The following is an 11,512-nucleotide window of genomic DNA, read 5'->3' as shown; positions in this document are numbered from 1 at the left end:
TGACCTTCCCCACCTCCCATCACTCATCCATTGATCTTCTTGTCATTGTAGTTTACTTTTTATAGAATTTTATATAAATAAAACTGTACAATATATATTTCTTTTTTAGTATGGTTTATTTAACTCTAATTTTTTATTCATCCTTTTTTTTAACATTTTTTGTTTTTAAATTACTGTTGACATACAATATTGTATTTGATCCAGGTGTACACCCCAGAGATTAGACATTGTATAACTTACTAAATTGTCATCCCGATAATTCTGGTACCCATTTGATATCATACATAGTTATTAGAGTATTATTGACTATATTCCCTATATTCTACTTTTACATCCCCATGACAATTCTGTACACATACCCCACTCTCCACCTTCACCTCTCTAGTTCGTCTTTCATCTCCTCCTCCCTATTTGCAGACCTCTCTTCCCTGGCCTCCCTGTCACCAGTAGTATACTCCAACAACCAGAGTGATATTTTTTATAGTTTTATGTATAATCTATTTTGTTTTTTAAATAGCAAAGTACTCTATAATTTTATACAAAAAATTAAACTAAACTAATCTAGAAGTATACGACTAGGAAAGTGAAAGCCAAACACGCTGCCCATAGCACTTAGGAAAATACGATCTACCGTAAAGAGATGGTGGATTTATCCTACAAGAAACAGGGTAAAACAGCCTGTGGCTCCTCTAGAGGGTGCTCTTGGACATCCATGTGCTCCCTGGTGTGCTGGCAGATTACTGCAAAGCATTATGTTCCTGTAAAATGCACATGCCATTCTATTACCTGGTGCAAGAGTCTCTGCTAATCTGTCCTAACAAGGATGATTATCATGTGCAGCAGCTCAAGGACTGGGTTCACCTGAGCTACACTGCAGAGAGGCATTTTGAGAATCTCACTTTGTAGAGGCCACCATCATATACATCAAAGCCCTCCTTACCTGGATCTACATCTCCCAGTGCAAGGAGACCTTAATCCTGATCATTCGACAACTTCACACACGTGCTTTATGTTTTTCTCATAAGCAGATCAATGAGGTTCAGACTATTGGTGCAAATATCTGGAAACGAAAAGAAATCATACCATTATTAAAAGCCTCTTCCTAAAAGTGACAATCACTTCACTTCATCTCACATTCCATTGGTGAGAATAAATCATATACCACATGTAGACACAAAGGGAATGGGACGTGACAATTGTATACTGTGGGAGGAGAGCATGTGTCTGAGGGGAAAGGTTCCATAGTTGCCACAGGTGTAGAATTCTGAAAACAGAGAGGGAGTTGGAAAGTACGAGGCAGCTAAAAGAAAGTGTCAGTGTCTATTACAGAGGGAATAGGCACCAAAAGGTATGTGAGAGCACTCCGGCTAGTATGGCTCAATGAGTGACCATTAACACATGAACCAGACCACGGTTCATTTCCCAGTCAGGCACATGCTTGGGCTGTGGGCTTCATCCCCAGCAGGGAGAGCATAGGAGGCAGCCTATCAATGATTCTCTCTCACTCCCATCCTCTCTGAAATCAATTAAAAAAAAATTTTTTTTAAAAAACCTGCACAGAAGTTTAAAGCAGGTTTATTTGTAATTGTCAAAATGTGGGAACAGCTAAGATGTCCTTCAGCAGGAAGATGAATGACATGGCGGTGGTACATCCAGACAATGGAATATTATTTAGTGCTAAAAGTTAATGAGCTATCAAGCCATTAAAACTGTGGTCGACAAACTGCGGCTTGTGAGCCACATGCAGCTCTTTGGCCCCTTGAGTGTGGCTCTTCCACAAAATACCATTATATGGCCTAGGCAAGTCTATTTTGAAGAAGTGGTGTTAGAAGAAGTTTAAGTTTTAAAAAATTGGCGCTCAAAAGAAATTTCAATCGTTGTACTGTTGATATTTGGCTCTGTTGACTAATGAGTTTGCTGACCACTGCATTAAAAGATGTGAAGAAAATGTAAATGCATATTAGAGTGGAAGAAGCCCATCTCAAAAAAATACAAACTGTATGAAGACAATAAAAATATTAGAGTTGTCTGGGACTGGAGTGCAGGGATGGATGAATATGTGGAGGACAGTGAGTATTTCTATGGTAACGTAACAATGGAGCCATGTCATAATACATTTGTCCAAACCCACAGACAGTACAACACCAAAAAGGAACCATTATGCAAACTATGAACTTTGGGCGATTATAATATGTCAATGTAAATTCTTCAATTGTTGCAAGTGAACTACTTTGTGGAGTAAATCAATAAAAGTGAAGGATATGCATGTGTAGGGGCAGGGAGAATATGGCAAATCTTTATATCTCCTCCCATAATTTTGTTGTGAACTTAAAACTGCATTTAAAAAATAAAGTCTTAATTTTTTTAAATGACTAAACTGAAAAATTCAGTACACAGCTTTAACAGCAGATTTTATCAAGCAGAGGAAAGAATTAGCAAACTCAGATACAGATATTTGAAATTATCCACTCAGAGAAATAAAAAAAAAATTTAATCATCCAAGAGATGAAAATCAAAACAACAATGCGGTACCATCTCACACCTGTCAGAATGGCTATCATCAACAAATCAACAAATGACAATCTGGTGAGGATGTAGAGAAAAAGGAACCCTCGTGCACTGCTGGTGGGAATGCAGACTGGTGCAATCACTGTGGAGAACAGTATGGAGTTTCCTCAAAAAATTAAAAATGGAACTCCCATTTGACCAGTAATCCCACTCCTAGGAATATATCCAAAGAAACTTGAAACACCAATCAGAAAGAATATATGCACCCCTATGTTCATAGCAGCACAATCTACAATAGCTAGGATTTGGAAACTGCCTAGGTGCCCGTCATCAGATGACTGGATCAGAAAATTTGGTACATCTACACCATGGAATAATATGCTGCCATAAAAAAAGAAGGAATTCTTATCATTTGCAGCAACCTGGATGGAATTGGAGAACATCATGCTGAGTGAAATAAGCCAGTCAATGAAAGAGAAACACCACATGACCTCACTCATTTATGGATAATAAAGTACATTATAAACTGATGAACCAAAAGATAGATATAGAGACAATAAAGCAACAAGCAGACTGTCAAATTACAGCGGGGAGGGGAGGGAGATCTGGGGGAGATAACAGATCAACCGAAGGACTTATATACATGCAAATAAGTACAACCAATGGACACAAAACTCTGGGGAGGGAGGGCATGTATGGGCAGGGGGCAATGGTAAGATATATACACAGATAATAATTTAATTAAAAAATTAAAAAGAAAATAAATATAAGGCATTCATTTCAGAAAGGAAGACAGGAATATTTGCAGATAACATGATACTATATGTAGAAAACCCTAAAGACTCTGCCAAAACACTGACAGAACTTATAAACAAATTCAATAAAGTTATAAGACAAAGTCAATATACAAATATTAGTTGCATTTCTATACACTAATAATGAACTGTTGGGAATAGGAATTAAGAAAAGAACTCAGCCGAAACCGGTTTGGTTCAGTGGATAGAGCGTCGGCCTGTGGACTGAAAGGTCCCAGGTTCGATTCCGGTCAAGAGCATGTACTTGGTTGCGGGCACACCCCCAGCTGGGGGTGTGTAGAAGGCAGCTGATTGATGTTTCTCTCTCATCAATGTTTCTGACTCTCTATCCCTCTCCCTTCCTCTCTGTAAAAAAATCAATAAAATATATTAAAAAAAAAAAAAGAACCCAATATTAAATTGCATTTCAAAAAGAATTAAATACCCAGGAATAAATTTGACTAAAGAAGTAACCTATACATTCACGACCTATACTGAAAACTATAAGAAACTGATGATTTAATGCAATCCTTATCAAAATTGCAATACCATTTTTCTTAGAAATAGATAAAACAATCCTAAAACTTGTATGGAAACATAAAAGAAAGACCCCTGAGTAGCCAAAGAGATCCTGGAAAAAAAGAAAAAAGCTGGAGGCATCATGCTTTCTGACTTTAAACTATTTTACAAAGTTATAGTAAATAAAACAATATAATTTAGGCATAAAAACAGGCACACAGATTAGTAAGACAGAATAGAGAGCTTAGAAATAAACCCAGGCATATATGGTCAATTAATGTAAGACAAAAGAGCCAAGGATATACAATGTGGAAAGGACAGTATGCTGGGAAAACTGCACAGCCACATGCAAAAGAATAAAACTGGGTCACTATCTTACGGTGTACACGAAAATCAACTCAAATGGATTAAAGGATTAAACATAAGACCTGAAATCATAAGACTTCTAGAAGAAAACAGGTGGTAAGCACTTTGTCATCTGTGTTGGCAATGATTTTTCTGGATTTGACACCAAAAGCAAAGACAATAAAAATAAATAAACAGGTGGAACTACATCAAACTAAAAAGCTTCTACACAGCAAAGGAAACCATCAACAAAATGAAAAAGCAACCTACTAAATGAGACAAAATATTTGCAAATCATATATCTGATAAGATGTTAATATCTAAAATTTATAAGGAACTCATATATCTAAGTAGCAAAAAGAATTTCTGATTAAAAATGGGCAGAAGAGCCAGACTCTCGTGGCTCAGTGGTTGGGCAGCGACCAGAAGATGATGGTTCAGTCCCTGGTCATGGCACAAGCCTGGATTCCAGACTCGATCCCCAATAGGGGGTGTGTAAGAGACAGTCAATCAACACTTCTCTCTCATCACTGATGTTTCTATCTCTCTCTCCCTTTCCCTTTCTCACTAAAATCAATAGAAATATATTTTTAAAATGAACAGAAGATCTAAATAGACATTTTTTCAAAAAAAGACGTACAGATGGCCAAGAGGTACATGAAAATGTGCTCAAAATCACAAATTATCAAGGAAATGCAAGTCAAAAACACAGTGAATAGTACCTCACACCTGTTAAAATAGCTGTATTTAAAAAGACAGAAAGTAACAAGTGTTCGTGAGGGTGTGGAGAAAAGGAACCCAGTGCACTGTTGTTGGGAATGCTATTAGTGCAGCCACTTACAAAACTGTATGGTGGTTCCTCAAAATATTACAAATAAAACTACCATATAATTCAGAAATTCCACTTTTGGGTATTTCTCTGAACAGAACAAAAACACTATGTCAAAAAAAATATATGCAATCCCACGTTCATTGCATCATTACTTACAATAGCCAAACATCAAAGCGGCCTAAGTGTCCATTGATAGATGAATGGATAAAGACAATGTGATATATATTTTTCTCCCAGACATAAAGGAAAGAAATCACATCTTTTGCAACGACAGGGATGGACCTTAAGAGCGTTATGCTAAATTATGTAAGTCAAACAGAGAAAGACAAAAATCGTATGATCTCACTTATATATAGAACCTAAAAACAAAACAGAAAAATCATAGATTCAGAGAAAAGATTGGTGGTTGCCAGAGGTGAGGGGCAAAGTGGATGAAAGTGGTCAGGAGGCACAAATGGCCAGTTATAAGATGAATAAATTCTGTGAAGGTAATGTACAGCAGGGCGGCTGGAGTTGATAATACCATATTACTTATTTGAAAGTTGCTAAGAGAGTATATCTTGAAAGTCCTCATCACAGGAAAGAAACAATTGTAACTGTGTGGTGATGGATGTTAACTGGGCATTGTGATCATTCTACAATTTTTACAAATATTTAATTACTCTGTACACTTGAAACTAATATAATGTTAGATGGCAATAATATCGCAATAAAAAATAAGTTAAATTTATGCCAAGAGATGCTTCTCACAAATTCATTTAACAAACACATAGTGAGTTCTTATGTTGATTTAGTAGCCATACTGGCCATTGGAGACATCAATACAAAAAGGCAGTCTCTATCCTCCAGGAGTCCATGCTGATAGCAATTTCTGCTCTTCTGATTCTTACACACCGAGTGCCTTAGGCATAATTACCTGACAAATAGGGAAGCAAATACAATATTCACCTCCTGCTCAAACTTTAAGAAAGAGAGATGCAAAGGGCCTGCACTTCTTTCACATCTTATGCCTTGTTTTCCCCCCAGGATCAAGAGCAGGAAATATGTTGCCTAAAGTGTTCAGAGAAGGTTGTTCTCAACCAGAATCAGAGAAAACACAACTTCTGTGAGCTTTGGTGCACTTCACTGCTCCTGGCCCAAGGCCATGAAGAGGCCAATAAAGACTGGAACTCAACCCAGAGCCACGCTCCTCTGATACCCAGCCATGAGGCTCCTTTTCCCTATCTTTGCCAGCCTCGTGCTACACTTACAGTGAACACAGGTAACGTGGAATCCCGGATTTTAAAGGGGTTGGTGTGAGGAAGCAGGGACTTAGCTGTCCATGACAATGGGAACCCCAAGAGATGCTGAAAAATGAGTTGCCCAAAGAGATGGTGCATCAGTTATGTGGCATCCCCCATGCATTCCCTTAGGCTCCAACCCCAGACTGTGTCTAATGGGGACACATCGGGAGCTCCCTAAAGCAAAAGCAGGGTGTGTTTTTTGGGGGTACTCAGAAGCTATTCAACAGCCCAGCTGGTGTGGCTCAGTGGTTGAGTATAAACCTATGAACTAGGAGGTCACTGTTCAATTCCTGGTCAGGGCATATGACTGGATTGTGAGTTTGATCCCCAGTGTGGGGCGTACAAGAGGCAGCTGATCAATGATTCTCTCTCATCATTGATGTTTCTCTCACTCTCACTCTCCATTTCTCTCTGAATCAACAACAACAACAACAAAAAATTTTTTTTTTAAAGAAACTATCCAACATACAAAGCTGCCTTCCTACCCCCTACAGAGCAATTAACTGGGACTCAGCCCAAGTCTCCCTCACCTCTGCTCTATTTCTAATTTAAACCACCTCTTGAAGCAAAGATTCCTATCAATTTGTACTTTGGCATAATAAGGAGGTGACCCTTACCCTTATGCTTAAATAAATAAATAAATAAATAAATAAATAAATAAAATCTCCTTTAGGATCCAGTAAATAAATCTATGTTCTCCAGCTCAACTTTTTCAGATTTTCACAGTTTTATGCCTTCTCTCAATCTTTTTTTGTCTTGGAAACCCATAAGAGCATCTAGGAATACACTGTGGCAAAAGGCTGAAACAGGATTGGCCGTTGTCACTTGACAAGAAAAGCAAAGCATTGAGACATGCTTCAAAACACAAGAATCGTCCAGATATCTGGAATGACTGGCAATGGGTCAGGGAAAGGAAAGTAAGAGTCCAAGATGTTTCTGATGTATTCATCTCAGGATCCTAAGAGAAGGGGAGTAGCATAAGCAAGTACGACTGTGTCATCTTGGGTAACACAGCTTAGCCACTTTGGGCCTCAAATTCCATGTGAGTGTGATTGGGTTAGTCAATGTAGCTGCTTGAAATACATGAATTTTATGGTCTTGTCTTTGATGAGAAACAATGTTGGGATGTATGTGCACATTATGAGTTGAATTGTTAAGATGGGTGAGAAAGAACTTACTTGATTCATAAATAAAAAGGCGAGACACCGGGATGGAAAAAAAAGATCATCCAACAGATGAAGATGAGTTATTAAACTGAGGAGGGAATTTAGAGCTACAGGTAACAATGTGGGAATTATCTTGATAGTGGCGAAGTTATGATAATAACTAATATCTCTGAGGAACAGAGTGTCCAGAGAGGCTGAAAATGGTAGAACTCCATGCCCCAAGAATCTCAGGTCAAGCCGTTGTCAAGGAGGGTAAGGTCATAAACCACTGCACTTGGCAAGATGCCAGCACTCCTGAAAGTGCTATTGATTCTTCTTTTAAATTCTTTCCTGGACTAGTTTTATGACAGATTTTACTCCTGTTGGTATTTCCTAGGGATCATGTGGAGAGATAGTGATGCCCTCCCTACAAGTGTCTATCTAAGATACTAAGTGGCGGTCGAAAATCTTGTCCAGAAGCAAATAATTGGATTCCTTTTCTTCTCTCTTGTGTGTGCCCTAGATTTGTATAGTAACTCAGTGAGGGAGACTAGAGAGATTTATTTTGGGTTTCACGGGTGTACAGAGACTCTCTAGGTCTTCCAGGGGCCTTCATCAATGTTCCTAAACACTGTGCTTAAGGCTTAGCATTGACAAGCTCCCTCTTCCTCTATTTCTCTCCCTCCAGCAGCTTTAAGATGATCTCTAGTTATTAACTTAACACAGTTGTTTTTTCTTTGTGCAGAACCCTTTGGCTGAAAAAAATGTTTAATGGGTTTGGGGAAATGCAAAAACCACTGCACCGTGGATGAAAAAGAGGTACAGAAATGCAAGAAGAAAAAATGTTGTATTGGACTAAAAACACTTGAACAGATAAAAAAAACTACCTGCAAAATGAAATGGCCCATGGACACAAAGAGGACTCCGCACAACAGCCAAAACCTATCAAGAATTCTAGGGCTATGATACAAACAAAATATATTTTATCTCTCTCTCTCAAACTCAAAAGCCCTTTTGCCAATATCAACACTACCATTATCTCAAACGCCAATGCTGTGAACCCTGCCATCACCAATGCCATGATCTCAGGAAAGATTACAGACTCTGTTACTTCTACCAAGAGTGATACCAAAAGAAGCAGAGGTTCAGCCATGACTTCTCCCCACCATCACCACCGCCATAGACACTGCCGATACCACAAATGGAGCTGGAAGAAACAGATGAGCCAGGGATGTAGGTCTTTCCCTTAAAACACTAAGTTCCTCTCTATCTTTGCTATCTGTTCAATAAGACATAGAACGGTTTCCTCTGTCATGAGTCATTCAATAGACACTGTTTAAGTACCTGTAGTTTACACAATCTTATTCTCTCAGAGCCTCACAGAGGAGACAGAGCTGGAGAGGGATGGAATTTTCACTTACATGCCCCGGAGAAAGCAAGCACCCGGAGTGGTGACTACTGCATTGAATTTGGCCCATGGATGACCCAGAGTAGGCCTCCGTAACAAGGATTTACGGTTCTCACATGGTGTTGTTTTCTTAGAGCAATGGGAAGGAAACTATCAAGAGACACATTTTCTTTTTTCGTACATTTTGGGGGACAAAGGCCCATAAGCAAAATGGAATATGAGAGCGTTAGATCTATTCCCCACAAAAGACCATAACCTAATTTATGAAGCCATTTAAGATAAGAATATGGAGGAATGGAGGGAAGAAGAGAGGATATGAGACAAAGCACAGTAGAATAGTGCTTCCAACAGAATGCAGACTATAATGAAAACCAACTTTGCATTTCCTAGTAGTCACATTATAAAAAGTAAAAAGACAGAGGTAGAATGCCTATTAATAATATTTTTTATTTGATGTGATAAATCCAAAACATTGTCATTTCCACACGTACTCAATATAAAAAATATTTGGGGTTTTTCACATTCTTTTTTTTTTTTCTTTTTCTTTTTTTTTCACTAGGGCTTTGAAATATCAATATGTCTACAGCACATTTCAATTCATACTAGCCACATTTCACGGGCTCAATAATCCCATGTGGCTAGTGGCTACCATACTGGACAGCACCTGGTTGGAGAGTTCTGGGCACATGTAGCTACAGCACTGGTAGGTAAAGGGGATGATCTAACCCAGAGAAGGCAGCCATATTTCTGAAGGCTGTAGTATAGAATTAAGAATATAGAAATCCTTGCTGAAACCAGTTTGGCTCTGTGGATAGAGCATCAGCCTGCGGACTGAAGGGTCCCAAGTTCCATTCCGATCAAGGGCATGAACCTTGGTCGCGGACACATCCCCAGTGAGGGGAGTGCAGGAGACAGCTGGTCGATGTATCTCTCTCAGCAATGTTTCTAGCTCTCTATCCCTCTCCCTTCTTCTCTGTAAAAAATCAATAAATATTTTTTTTTAAAGAATATAGAAATCCAGTCTGATGTGCCTGGGCTAGCATTCTGGTTCTGGTAACTTTTTATCTATGTGGGCCTTGAACATATCACTTATCCATATATGAGCATCCATTTATTCATTTATAAAATAGAAATGTAAAGAAATTGTACCCCAGAATCCATTTCCTTATATCTCAGGTCACAATCACTTCCTTTTATTGCCCAAATTATAATGGCATGGGCCCCTATTCCAGTTTTTAACATATTATTCTCTGCTACATATTACTTCCATCAATTTAAAGACCATCTTTCCTTAATCTACTGGATCTTAACTATAGCATCACCCCAAGAAAAGCAAAGATTTTCCCACAATGCCCTACAGTGATACCAGAGTGCAACTTTTTAAATTATGTCCCTGGAAGTTTTCGTACAATAGGAAAAAAGTTGCTATGCAGAGAATAAGTTCAATTCCAGCTACATATGTGTTCCCTGAAGGACCCAAGTATATCTTATGGGCATTAGGTTTCCTCCCTGCTATAGCTACTTGCCACACTCCTTTTTTATTTTAATCCTCACTGAGGTCATGTTTTTATTGATTTCACACAGAGGGAGAAAAAGGGAGAGAGAGATACAGAGAAAGAGAGAAGAGCATCAATGTGAGAGACAAACATCCATCAGTTGCCTTCCATATGCACCCAAACCAGGGATCGGACCAGCAACTTAGATTTGATGAGAATTGAACCTGCAACCTTTAAGTGTAGGGATGATGCTCCAGCCAACTGAGCCAAACTCTTGAAAGTCCAGCCTACCTTCCCAGAGTTGGAGTGCTTTCTTCATGGTCTACCTACAGAAAGAAGAGAAAGTGCCATTCTCACCTAAGTTTAAGGCCTCCTTTTGAATCCTCATTTCCTGTCAGAGAACTCACCCACCATCTCTTCTCAGGATGACTGATACTGAAGAATATCCTTTTCCTTCAGGGAAATTTCACATAACAAATATGATAAGGCTCCAATATCTGCTCTCTCCTTTCAGTACAGTAGTAGAATCCTCCTAATGTCAGCTTGGACCAAGACCAGCCAGTAATACATTTGTCAGATGGAACAGTCATACTTTTATGCAGAGAGTCCAGAACTGGCCACTCTCAAAATTATCCTATCTAATAAAGAGGGAATATGCTAATTGACTGCCCCACCCTCAAAGATGGCGGCACGCACAGCCACAAGATGGTGGCACCCAGTCACTTCAGCCCTGCTGGGGTGGCAGGCAGGCAGGCACACACAACAAGGCCGGGCCCACGGGGGCAGCCACTCCATGCGCCTGCCTCCAGAGTCCCCCAGTACTCTCAGTCCCCAGCTGCCCAGGGCCAGCCCGAAGCATAGGCAAGCCCAGGGCCACAAAAGCTCAGGTATCCAGAGCCAGCCAAGGCTTACACTGCCAGCAGTGGCAGCAGCAGAGGTGTGATGGGTCAACTCCCGGCCCTGAGGGCTCCCAGACTGTGAGAGGAGACAGGCCAGGCTGAGAGACACCCCCTCCAGTGCATGAATTTTCATGCACCAGGCCTCTAGTGCATTAATATTGGTGAACACAAAGTTTCCTTTTTTTTTTTCAGAGTCTTATTTTATTTTATTCTTAATGTTTATTTTTGAAATTATTACATATGTCCACTTATTTTCCTCACTGGCCCTTTTAGCCAGCCCTCA

At 39.4% G+C, this 11,512-nt stretch overlaps 1 protein-coding gene across 1 annotated transcript; it reads left to right on the top strand.

Moving 5' to 3' along the window:
* Nucleotides 1-8,194: 8,194 nt before the first annotated feature.
* DEFB129 (defensin beta 129) lies at nt 8,195-8,609 on the top strand (the record flags this gene model as incomplete). Its single annotated transcript, XM_084888417.1, is given in 3 exon segments — nt 8,195-8,302; nt 8,305-8,584; nt 8,587-8,609. Coding segments are annotated over 3 exon segments (411 nt in total), but the record flags the coding sequence as incomplete, so codon positions are not given.
* Between the last annotated feature and the right edge of the window lie 2,903 nt (nt 8,610-11,512).

Source organism: Pipistrellus hanaki, assembly GCF_964339955.1.
Source record: "Pipistrellus hanaki genome assembly, chromosome: 6".
NCBI lineage: Eukaryota > Metazoa > Chordata > Mammalia > Chiroptera > Vespertilionidae > Pipistrellus > Pipistrellus hanaki.
The sequence above is the reverse complement of the archived record's forward strand: the minus strand, read 5'-3'. Positions and strand labels throughout refer to the sequence as shown.